General features: G+C 39.5%; 1 protein-coding gene and 1 long non-coding RNA gene across 5 annotated transcripts in view; one reads left to right on the top strand and one right to left on the bottom strand.

Moving 5' to 3' along the window:
- Positions 1-1,475: 1,475 nt before the first annotated feature.
- Positions 1,476-2,459, bottom strand: LOC142861570 (uncharacterized). The gene is made up of 2 exons (XR_012912802.1): positions 2,299-2,459; positions 1,476-1,815 (listed from the first exon to the last, which is right to left on the bottom strand). It is a non-coding gene; the product is annotated as an uncharacterized LOC142861570 (long non-coding RNA).
- Positions 2,460-2,628: 169 nt separating this feature from the next.
- THOC1 (THO complex subunit 1) overlaps positions 2,629-12,624 on the top strand; it is a 59,916-nt gene continuing 49,920 nt past the window's right edge. For all 4 annotated transcript variants that reach the window (XM_012746083.3, XM_075993611.1, XM_012746082.3 and 1 more), the window contains exons 1-6: positions 2,629-2,713; positions 5,563-5,636; positions 5,729-5,789; positions 6,970-7,036; positions 11,092-11,210; positions 11,985-12,033. In XM_012746083.3, the coding sequence (XP_012601537.1) occupies positions 2,660-2,713; positions 5,563-5,636; positions 5,729-5,789; positions 6,970-7,036; positions 11,092-11,210; positions 11,985-12,033 (424 nt within the window). In that variant the 5' untranslated portion in view covers positions 2,629-2,659. The remainder of the gene's footprint in view (positions 2,714-5,562; positions 5,637-5,728; positions 5,790-6,969; positions 7,037-11,091; positions 11,211-11,984; positions 12,034-12,624) is intronic.

Genomic DNA, 12,624 nt, shown 5'->3' with positions numbered 1-12,624 from the left:
CTTAAAGATCACCCTTCCCAAACTGTGTAAACTTCAGGCTAGATCCACCCTTGCTCTTTGCTTTTGTTCCTACCATCATAATTTATACTTTGAAATGTATACATACATGCACATATATAATATTTATACATATTCTCTCTCTCCCACTCAAACACAGAGAGAGAGAGAGAGAGAGAGAGGAAGAGAGGGAGAGAAATTTTGCAGTTTTGTTTTCTAGCTCTTATTATATGAGCTGCATTTTTTCTTTTTTCTCCAGGGACCTTGGGGGTGTACAATACATTAGGGAAGTCAGAAACATCATAAAATCCAGAATAACATGAACTGCCTGATATCCCCTGATAATTTTGAGTCACATCATACACAGCATATTAAAAGGTCTTGTTAGGGACAGCTGCAGGTTGGCAGCACTAACCACAGGAAAAGAGGAGGGGGGCAAAAGTGAGGAGGCCAATGAGCATAAGATAATACTGATGTCTGTGATGTCTTTGCCCTTTTTATGCTATCAAACCTCAGATTGCTGCCTTTTAAAAAAGTTCTTATAAAAATCTTTTATTGTGGTAAAATATACAAAAATTTTAGCATTTTAATAATTTTAAAGTTTCCAATTCAGTGGAATTAAGTTTTTTGCATTGTTGTGCAACCATCCCCATTATCTCCAAAACTTTTTCATCATCCCTACCTGAAACTCTGTGCCCATTAAATACTAACTCCTTATCACTCCCTGATGATGACTGCTTTTTTCCTACCATTTCTTTTCTATCTGGTGTTGCTTCACTCATCTTAGCATCAAAATAGCTATTTCTCTCCTTCCCCCAAATACTCTGCCAGCTATAACTTGGTAGGAACTGTAAAAGCCATTTTAAAATCTGTTAACATTTTTTGAACTCAAACATTAATATGGTTCCAACTTGATTTTTAAGCCCTATTTCTGTCCAGAACCCTATGTTAAAGAAAACAGCTGTCATTCACTCTGCTTTCTCCCTTCCACACCTTTGTTCCTGCCATTTGGAATGTCTTATTTACCCCTTCCTATTGCTATCTACGCCTATGGAAATCCTTCAATGTCCAGCTCATAGTCTAACTTCTGCATGAGATTGTAGTGATCCCTCTCATCTCTTACTACAGCTATTATCTAAAGTAATCATAATAGAAATTCTATACTGCAGTTATGTTCCTTTTATGTCAACCATACTGAGCTCCTCAAAACAGAAATTAAGCTATAATATTTTGTTCATTTAATCATTTTCATATTTTTCACTCAGCCAATGCTGTCCACTATATACAAAATGCCCAAAAATGTTTGCTGAATAAACAAAGATAATTCTAAGTCACTCTGCTTTCATGGATGAGTCAATAAACTCCCCAGCTCTTCTGCTTGGATTTTTTAAAAAGGTAATTATATTTACTTCTAGGTCTTGTGTTCTAGATGGTTAATAATCATCTGTAATATGATAAACCTATTACATCAGTTAGCATCAGCTTAACAAAGTATATTTCTGAATTAAATCACTCCTACTTTGCCAATCTGGAAATTTGTTTGTACAATCAAATCTGAATGATTCCATTGATTCTAAAAAAGATTGCAATGCTCCAGGTAGTCATCATTATTCACAATTCCCACGCAGGGCAAGATCCTGCAGTTTTCCTTAGCTTCTTGTATTTTTACTGGATGTCAAAGAGAACAAGGTACACGTGTAAGGGAATAAGAGCTGGTAGAAATTTTCCGCGTTTGGATCAGTGCTTCTTTCTCTGCAGCATAACTCCAGCTGAGTTGTTGTCACTCTGCCACTCGGCTTCTCGCTGGCCAAGCCTCTCCTGGGAAAAGAGGGAAGGGAAGAAATTGCCACGGAGACATGGTTTTTCAAGGGATGACTCTACCCTGGACTCAGCGCCACCGTTTTCCATTCAGTGCCAAGTACTGCATTCCTCCTATTACTTTCTCTGTCAGTGAGACCTATATGCGCCAGCAAATTTAATTGATTCTAAGGGTAAAGATATTAATAATAAATACCACTTATATTGCTTTACAATCCACACTTCCAGTCGTTATTTCATGTGAGCTTTTAAACAGCTCTGGGAAATAGGTATTATTTCTATTACAAAGAAGAGGCAACATTGCTCAAGAGCTACGGGGCCCATGGACCACAGGGCTTATACTCAAATCCGGAGGCTGCCACCACTCTGAACCTTAAACTTCGGAGAAGACCGCAGTCCGGCGGTCCACGGCCACTGCCAACACTTCTCCCTCTGGAGCTTCCCCAGATATCCCACCTGCCTTGGATTCCGGGCAGCGGTTACCTTCTCGCCTGGCCCATCTGAGCCGCAACCAGACACCATTTACCCGCTTTCCCCAAGCCAGGAAACTACCAAGACGTAGGTGCGCGTTCGGCCTTTTCCCCGCCCGAAAGTGCAGAGCGTACAGGGCGAGGCCCCAAGGCCTCTCACCCCAAGAGTTACCCAAGAACCCGGACTAGGCATTGGTTGGCTTGCTCGGGGTTCCAACGCCCACCCAAATATCACAGAAGCTCCCAGACGCGGGCTCGTCACTCCCGCGATCACAGGCCGCTCTAGCCCTGCGTGGAGCCGGCAATCTCGCTGCTCCCGCCTGACGTCATCGGCCGGCGCCACAGCTCAGTGGCGGGCACGCGCAGCCGAGAAGATGTCTCCGACGCCGCCGCTCTTCAGTTTGCCCGAAGCGCGGACGCGGTTTACGGTGAGCTGTAGGAGGGAGGGCGCGGGCCTGACCCGGCGCTATCTTTTGCCTTTCTCTCCTTGAAATTATTCGAATTTTGCCCTGGGGTAGGTTTGTCCGCCGCAGCGTCTGCTCCCGGCCCCGTCGAGGGCGGAGAGGTAGGGAAAGACGCACAACCTGCCTCTTCCGTGCGTCTGCTGTCCGCCTCCGTCCACCCGCCAGCCGGGCCCCGAGCCCCGCGTTCTGGGTGCCTTAGGGCCCAGCGTGGAGAGCTCACCTGCAGACCGCCTCCGTTCCTGTCCAGCCCCTCTGCTCGCTTAGTGGAGCAGGTGTCTCTGAAACTGGAAGGGGAGCTGCAGAAGGGGGAGAGTGGGAGTGGTCTCAGCCCAAAGTCCTGGCTCCGGTCCGGGCTTAGGAGCTGCCAAGTGGTTGTTCCGGCTGCCTGTTCATCACCCTTCAACCCTCAGTATCTCACCCCTAAGAGATCATTGAGGAGGTTCTTTCTATGCGAGAAAAGGCTTGGAAAGGGTTACCAGATACCATGTTATTCTTGCCCAATAGAGAAGGGTAGTTTGACCGTTTTGGAAACACTTTATGGAGTGGCTTCGTGTTAATTCATTTAACTATAACACTAACATTGTGAAACAGGCCAAGTTTTATTATCTTTGGTACATGAGATAGAAACTGACACCCCCCAAAAGTTGTAACTTACTTCACTGGTTTTTCTGACTTCAGACCTTTTATTTTGGTTGCACGTCTCAGTAACATATGTATGAAGAACACCGTTCTAAGTAGTTTGTATTCGTCTCTAGTATTTGCACCAACATTTCAAGGCATGATTTAGCCACTCAGATATTTAACTGTGTTTAGGTAGTTAGTGATGCTAGAATGAAAATTCTGTGAAAGAAAATTGATTCTTTGTAGTTAGTAGTTTTCTTGTTTGCAAGTATTTTCTTTCATACAGTGTAGTTAGTTGGTTTGAGACAGAGTCTGGGCTAGAGTGCTGTGGCATCAGGCTAGTTCATAGCAACCTCAAACTCCTGGGCTCAAGCAATCCTTCTGCCTCAGCCTTCCCAGTAGCTGGGACTACAAGCATGTGCCACCATGCCCCGCTAAATTTTTCTATATGTTTTTAGTTGACCAGCTAATTTATTTTTATTTTTAGTAGAGACGGGGGGTCTCACTCTTGCTAAGGCTGGACTTGAACTTCTGACCTTGAGCAATCCTCTCGCCTTGGCCTCCCAGAGTGCTAGGAATACAATAAGCGTGAGCTACCACGCCATGTGGTTTGTTTTTTGACTGATTATGTCTTGTCAATGGCATCAGAATCATTTTCTTCATATATCTTGTTGATGGCATCAGAATAGTTTTCTTCGTGTGAATTTTGCTACAATCCCTACTGTTTTGAAATTCTGCTAAGAGTAACTGTTAGAACTATCCAAGATCATATTAGTCCTGAAAGGGATCATTTAATTGGAGATTATCTATTCTAGTGCTTCTCAAGCTTCAGTGTGTGGTGGGATTACCCAGAAATTTTGTTAAATGCAGATTGTAGTTCAATAAGTCTAGAATGGGGCCTGAGGTTCTGCATTTCTAATAAGTTCCTAGGTAATGCCACTATTGCTGCGGCTGCTGGTAATAAGGATCTACAACCACCCTCTTATTTAACTGGCGAGAGAAATGACATAGAGATAAAGGGGTAGGCCCCAAAGTACTCAGCCTATTAGTGGCAGAGCCAAGAATGGACATTTCCAATATAGATTTAACTCTTGTGAAGTAATAAGATGACTTTCTAAGTGTGTGTGAATTTTCACAGAATGAATGATTTTGCAATACTTTTGTCTTTAAATTATGACTAGGGCCCGTCGTGATGGCTCACCCCTGTAATCCTAGCACTCTGGGAGGCCAAGGCGGGCAGATCATTTGAGCTCAGGAGTTTGAGACCAGCCTGAACAAGAGTGAGACCCCATCTCTACTAAAAAAAAAAAGTAGAAAGAAATTAGCTGGACAACTAAAAAAATATATATATATATATATACACACACACACACAGACACACATACACACATATATAAAAAATTAGCTGGGCATGGTGGCGCTTGCCTGTAGTCCCAGCTACCTGGAGGCTGAGGTGGGAGGATCCCTTGAGCCCAGGATGAGGTTGCTATGAGCTAGGCCGACGCCATGGTACTCTAGCCAAGGCAACAAGAGTGAGACTCTGACTCAAAAAAAATAAAATTATGACTAATTTAACACAATTAGCAGGTCCTTATGCAGTGTTTACTATGTGTCAGGCACTGCACTGATCAAGATACCTACAGAAAGTAGAACTTAAGATGGGTCTGGGAGAATGGATAGAATTTGGATGAGCAGGTGGGAAGAACAAGATGAATGTGTAAATACACTAGAATGAGCTTGATAGAAAATGATGAAAAATTTTGGTCTTTATTGCAGGGTGTGTGTTAGGGAGTAGTGAAAAACAAGGTTCGAAAGATGGAGTGGGATAACATCAAGGACCTTGAAGGAGCTATGAAACTTCAAAACCAAAATGTGTAAATACGGAGCCATTTGGATGTTTTGGGGGGGGGTTTTGGAAAAAAAAACAATACTCTCATGAATATGATATTTAAAGATATAGTAGAAGGAAAAACCTAGAATGAAAAAGTCTACCTGGGAAGCTCTTGCTGGATTTAAAGTGAGGAGGATCTGTTTCATCAAGTGGCATTTGGAATAAGGATTACCAAGATAATGACTGATAGATAATTTTTCCCAGGTATAAATATTTTTTAGTTAGATATCAATGCATGACATGTTTTTCAGTAAATAATAAGAAAAATCTTTCCAATTATTTGCCATTTTCATTTTTCTAGAAGTCTACCAGAGAGGCCTTGAACAACAAAAATATCAAGCCATTATTGAGTACTTTCAGCCAGTTACCTGGCAGGTAAGTCATTAATATCTATGACAAATAGTTGCCTGAATCTTTATACTTACCCTGAGCTGTTTAAAAAATGAGGTGTCTTTTCTTTTTAATAGTGAAAATGAAAAAAAATGTACCCTTGATCAGGCTTTCAGAGGTGTACTAGAAGAAGAAATTGTAAGTATGTTTTTTCTTTAATCATTGTTCAAATTTTGCTCACAAATTAATAAACCATGTTTTTTAAAAAGTGCTTTTATTCTTAGAATAGATATTTACATTTTTTTTTCTAGAGTAAGCTTGCTGCCTTATGAAAACTGAGTTGATGATAGTATAGGAATTTTGATAGCATGGGTGCAATTTCAGGGTTTAGTTTAATAAATGACGAGCGCCCTCTCTAAGTGAGATAAGAAAAGTTAACATAAGATCTTAGCAAGAACCAGAGGTTAAAGCTGGGCTCTCTCAATTTGCTGTATGAACAGTCAAGTTGTATAAGTGACACAAAAGAGTGGCATCCTCAACAAGGATGTTGAGCTTAGCTAGGATTCCATGCTTTCATTTTGCTATGGCATCCTCCATAACTAAGCCCTCTCCAATGTCAGTGGAGAAATCTAACCATAAAAAATCTGAATTTATTTACCTAGAGTGGGGTACCTGAATGAAAGGAAAAGTTTCAGTCATTCATTCTTTGTCAAGCAGAGATTGGGTCCCCAAGACCTATATTCTCTTCTAATGGCCATAAAGCAGTGTGCCTTGCTCTCAGACAATTCTATATCAAAATGATTCTCTCCCTTTCTTTGGACTTAGTCACTTTTTTGTCGTGAGGCATTGGGCAAATTGCTTTTCTTTTCTGAGCTTCAGTTTCATCTGTAAAAGGGGAAATAGCATTCTCAATGTTGTTGTGTAAGACAACACTGAATGAAAATTCAATAAATGTTGGTTATTATGATTTTATAGACATTAATCACTACCTTCCTTATATTAAAAATCTTCCTTAGACACGTTGATGCACCAGTACATACACCTGGCCCAGCTCTTGCGCTGAGCCACTGATTGAGTTATGGCCTCAGCACTTTTGTGCTTGATTAGCTTATAGCTTTAATGATGCTAATGTAACCATTTTCCGGACACCATTAGATTTTCAGTGAGTCACCTGCTTATTATTTCACACCTGCAATTATTGATTCTATGTATTACTGTTTACTTCTTATATTTTCATCTTAGAAAATAATTTTATCTCCTTTAAGAAATATTTTTCTTCCATATTTGTGATAATCAGTTTAATGTCAGAGGACATGTTTTTATTGTTATCAAATTAGTCTGAACTCTTGCCCTTAAATTGTTTCTCCTCTGTTGGTAGATAAATCATTCATCATGTGAAAACGTTTTAGCTATTATTTCTCTTGCTATTGGGGGAGTAACTGAAGGTAAGTATGGTTTTGTTCTGTTTTTTTAAAGTAATCTTGGACATGACATGCTTTATTTAAAACTTCTCCCCATATCTCTACACCTGTCTGATTATATTTATTCTTCAAATTCTGCCTGACTCCCACCTTTGTCAAGTTGTCCCAATCAAATTAGTTCACACTTTTTCTCATCTCTGCTATTCAGTGCACATTTGGGCACTTTCTCTGTTCTCCATTGTTTTGTTCATTCAGTAAGTATTTATTGAGCATCTACTATGTGCCTGGCACTGAACTAGGACTAGGAGATGCAATGGTGAATAAATCATATTTCCCACCCACAAGGAGCTAATAGAGGAAACAGATGTATGCATGTCTTACTGTGGCGTAAGTACTATGGTTAAAGTGGGAATGAAGTGTGGTTGGAGAGAATAGAGTAAAAGTGACTTTCTAAACTTGACTCTGAAGGAATCAGGAAAGGTTTTTAAAAAGAGGCTATACATGAGAGCCACAACGTGAGGTATGAAGAATTTGTCAGACAGAAACTGAGAAGGAAATAGCTATACAAAGGCTAAGTTCAGCATGGCTAGAAAACTGTGGAGCAGGAGAAGGAGAGAATAATGAGAATGAGAATGGTTAGGAAAGAAGCAGGGAGAGTCATTTGTAAAGGGCTTCGTATGCCATGCTAAAGAGCAGCTATGTAAGAATAATTGCAAAGGGAGAAACTACTGGCAGAAAAACTAGGCAAGGGCTTGTTAAAATAGGGCAGTGGCAGTATGGGATAGTTTTAAGAGACTTTAAACAGGGCACATAGTAAGTACAGAGTGTCTAACATAGTAGGAGCTCCCTAAATATTTGCAGAAGGAAGAAATGAAAATATAGTTCATCAGTATTCTTTAACCAATTTGGTTAAAATGCTCATTTGATTAATTCAGATAATATATGTGAAAATTGCATTTTAATCTGTAAAGCACTATTCATATAATGGACTATATTAATATTTACTTCTACAGAAATTGGAATAACAAGGTAAAAGTGATCTCCCAGTATAGCAGCAAGCTATTTTGTGAACTTAAGTTCATAAATTCTGACTTTACATGTTAAAATTTTATGTGAGCTGCCTAATCATTCATTCATTTATGCATTAGGCATACTTAAATGAGTTGCACAATACAGTGTTCCTTGCCCAGTTCCTGTCAGACAGTTTGCAATGTGTGCTTAGTTCATTGATTAACTTGTTATATTACTCTTGTAAGGATGTTTTTAACATGCGAAGTCATACAGAATATATATGTAAAATATTTAATTGAGAAAGGAGTACTTATGAACTTAAACTATAAATAAAGACTTAAATGCATTTTTATTTTAGTTTTAGGGGATACATTTCTTCTTGTAAGAGATATTATCATTTATTTGTGTGGCATGTTTTCAAATTTTCCATAAAAATGTTTTGTTAAATTCAACTCGGCAAATAATTTATTGAGCTTCTATTCAATGTCAGACACTTTACTGGTTAAAACATACAAAAATGCCTACACTTAAAAATAATTCTACATTACAAAGATAATTAGGATATGCCAAATGCTTTAGTAGATTAAAGTACAGTGTGCTTCAGAAACATAGATGAGGTAGCCTACTCAAAGATACCAGAGAGTTTTTTAGATGAGCTGAAATTTACTCCATGCTTTGAAAGATATGATAAAGAAGAGGAAGACTATTTAGGCAGAAAAAACATTGTAAATGAAACCACGGAAGGATGAACATAACACGGTGTTGGGGAACTGAGGAGGAGTATCTGTGGCGAAGATTAAGGTGAGCAGAGAGATGGTGCAGAAGCTGGGACACCGGTTTTGAAAGTTCTGAGGAATCATGCTATAACCCAGTGGTTCCCACACCTGCCAGCTTATCAGAACCACTAGTGAATTTCTATTTTTAAATGAGATTCCAGGCCCTCACTTAGTTCTGCTGACTCAGAATCTTTGGCAATATAATCTAGATAATTTTTTTTAAGTTCTATAATTACTAAATGTGAATTCACTTACGCCAGACTGTACTGCAGCTAAGGGCAGGGAGTGTGCCCCTCAAATCTCTCGGATGTATAGGCTATATAATATGACAAAATCTAAATGTTGTTAGAGACTTTCAAGGTCATCTAGTCCAATCTTATCTCTGGCTTAGCCTGCCTACATCCCTGATGTGAGGTCTTCCAGCTTCTGTTGGATCACGCACATTGATGGAGCTCACCATTTGGGTCCTGTTAGTTCTGATTATCAGAAGGTTTCCCTTGTATTGAGTTGGAATCTACTGCTTCATTTCATGCACTGATTCTTAGGCAGTATCCCTCGCAGTGCATTTCAGATATGATCTTACTGATGCAGAGTAGACCTGGATATATTTACTTCCTTTTTCTGGGAATACTGTATTAGTGGAGTGTTTTGGGCTTATAGTGTCCCTAGATTTTTTTCCACCACATATCATGCCTAAGTGGCTACTTAAACACTGTTGAGTGTTAGTTAGTACTCACCACTTTAAAATAGAAGGAAGAATGAGTAGGGATAGAAAAGTATTTCTCGGGCCGGGCGCTGTGGCTCACGCCTGTAATCCTAGCTCTTGGGAGGCCGAGGCGGGCGGATTGCTCAAGGTCAGGAGTTCAAAACCAGCCTGAGCAAGAGCGAGACCCCCGTCTCTACTATAAATAGAAAGAAATTAATTGGCCAACTGATATATATATAAAAAAAAAATTAGCCGGGCATGGTGGCGCATGCCTGTAGTCCCAGCTACTCGGGAGGCTGAGGCAGGAGGATCGCTTGAGCCCAGGAGTTTGAGGTTGCTGTGAGCTAGGCTGACGCCACGGCACTCACTCTAGCCTGGACAACAAAGTGAGACTCTGTCTCAAAAAAAAAAAAAAAAAAAAGAAAAGTATTTCTCGCTAATATAAATGACCACTTCTCAAGAAAAATTTTTGTTGTTGTTCTCTAAATAACATTGACTTTGGAGATAGATAGTAACTTCTACTTACCATTCTTTCCCCTGAAACAGTACTGTTATTTTAAATGTTAAATCATAGTTGAAGTCAGTGTTAAATCTTTTTGCTATCTTTTTTGAAGATAATCTTTTCAAATCACAAAGACAATTTAGCAACATTACAAAGCATTTGAAACAAATAAGGAAAATACTAGTCATAATTCCTCTACTTTTAAAAACTACCATTCATTTTGGTATAATGATTTTGGTTTCAAGTCTTTTTTAAAATTTTTATTGTTGTAACCATAATATACATACAGTTTTGAATTCTTCCTTTTTCACTTAACATTATATCATAAGCATTTTTCCAAGTTATTATAGTCATCATAACCATCATTTTTAATTGGCTGCATTATATTCTTTTGACTAGCTTAGTGGTGAAGAAAACAGACTGTGGAGCCAGACTGCCTGGGTTCGTATCCCAGCTCTACCACTTACTGGCTCTATTATCTTGGGCAAGTTATTTAACCTCTCTGTGTCTCAGTTTTCTCATTCTATAAAATGAAGATAATGATGTGATCTACCTCATAGGGTTATAAGGATTAAATGTGTTCCTATATGTAAAGCACTTAGTGTGCCTGACATATAGTAAATGCTCTAGATCTGCAGTCTCCAATCCCCGGTCCCCGGGCTGGTACTGGTCTGTGGCCCGTTAAGGAACCAGGAGGTGAGCAGAGGGCAAGCCAGCAAAGCTTCATCGGTATTTACAGCCACTCCCCATTGCTCACCATTCTCCTGCCCCTACTCCACCCTACCCTATCCTTTTCCGTGGAAAAATTATCTTCCTTGAAACCAGTCCCTGGTGCCAAAAAGGTTGGGGACTGCTGCTCTAGATGCTGTCAAGAATTATTATATCATCATTACTTAGTACAAATATCAAAAATTAAGTATGTCCTGTTTGGGGACTTTCAGGTTGCTTCCATTTCTTGTCCTTTTAAAGCCTTGTTTTGCGTGACAAAGTATACTTTTTAAGATATTCTTCAGAATTATTTTTCAAAGACAATCTTACTCTACGGTTGTTTAAACTTTTAAATTGGTTTGTGCTCCACTTGAAGGTATTTGTACCGCATCTACACCTTTTGTGTTGTTGGGAGATGTTTTGGATTGTCTTCCTTTGGATCAATGTGACACAATATTCACTTTTGTGGAAAAAAATGTTGCTACTTGGAAATCAGTAAGTGCCTCAGTTTCTTTTCCTGCTAATGTTATCTTTCTATAGATACAAGTTCTGAGGGTAGATTTTTTTTTTTGCTTGTTTTTCTAATATTGTTGATTGCAAAAAGTTTGTTTCTATGAAAGAACTATATATTGTACTCTCTTGGGAACTATGTAGAGAAAAACTTGAAGTCCAAAATTTGTTGAGTAGTAAATATTAACTTGAAAATTAATACTTTCACATGTTTAAAATAGTTACTTAGCATTGTTTTCTTATATATCTGAAAATATTTTATTTCATTGAAAATGTTATTTGCTTTAAAAAGTGAAAGTGGCATAGTAGATTGTCAGTGCATGTTAATGTTTTTTTTTTTTTTTTTTGAGACAGAGTCTCGCTTTGTTGTTCAGGCTAGAGTGAGTGCCGTGGCGTCAGCCTAGCTCACAGCAACCTCAAACTCCTGGGCTCCAGCGATCCTTCTGCCTCAGCCTCCCGAGTAGCTGGGACTAAGGCATGCGCCACCATGCCCGGCTAATTTTTTATATATATATCAGTTGGCCAATTAATTTCTTTCTATTTATAGTAGAGACGGGGTCTCGCTCTTGCTCAGGCTGGTTTTGAACTCCTGACCTTGAGCAATCCGCCCACCTCGGCCTCCCAAGAGCTAGGATTACAGGCGTGAGCCACCGCGCCCGGCCTAATGTTTTTTTTTAACATTTTATTTCCTGTGACTTATTATTGAAGAGTGTGGGAACAACTTCTGAAGAATAATAATAATTTCTGTCTTAATTTCAGAATACCTTCTATTCTGCCGGGAAAAATTATTTACTACGTATGTGCAATGGTAAGTAATTCAATGATAAATAATTTTTTTAAAAATGTTTATATGGCCAGAGGCTGCATGCAATGGGTCACACCTGTAATCTGAGCACTCTGAGAGGCTGAGGTGGGAGGATCACTTCAGGTCAGGAGTTTGAGAACTGCCTGAGCAAGAGTAAGATTCCACCTCTCCCAAAGTAGAAAAAATTAGCTGGGTGTGGTGGTGTGTGCCTGTAGTCCCAGCTACTTAGGAGGCTGAGACAGGAGGGTTATTTGAGCCCAGGAGTTTTAGGTTGCAGTGAGCTATGATCATGCCACCGCACTACTGCACTCTAGCTAGAGCAACAGAGTGACACTCTTGTTTCAAAAAAAAAAAAAAAGTATATATGGCCAGAAAAACAAGTGATTGAATTAAATCCCAATGATAACATTTTAAAGGTAGATAAATATCTTCTTTTTTTCTTTTTTTTGAGGGGGGCATATATATGGTCTCGCTCTGTTGACCAGGCTAGAGTGCAGTGGCCATCATAGCTCATTATAACTTCAAACTCCTGAGTTCAAATGATTCTCCTGCCTTAGCTTCTTGAGTAGCTGGGACTATAGCTGCAAGCCACCA

Source organism: Microcebus murinus, chromosome 17, assembly GCF_040939455.1.
Source record: "Microcebus murinus isolate Inina chromosome 17, M.murinus_Inina_mat1.0, whole genome shotgun sequence".
Taxonomy (NCBI): Eukaryota; Metazoa; Chordata; class Mammalia; order Primates; family Cheirogaleidae; genus Microcebus; species Microcebus murinus.
Note: the sequence above shows the minus strand (reverse complement) of the source record. Positions and strands in the feature narration are given on the sequence as shown.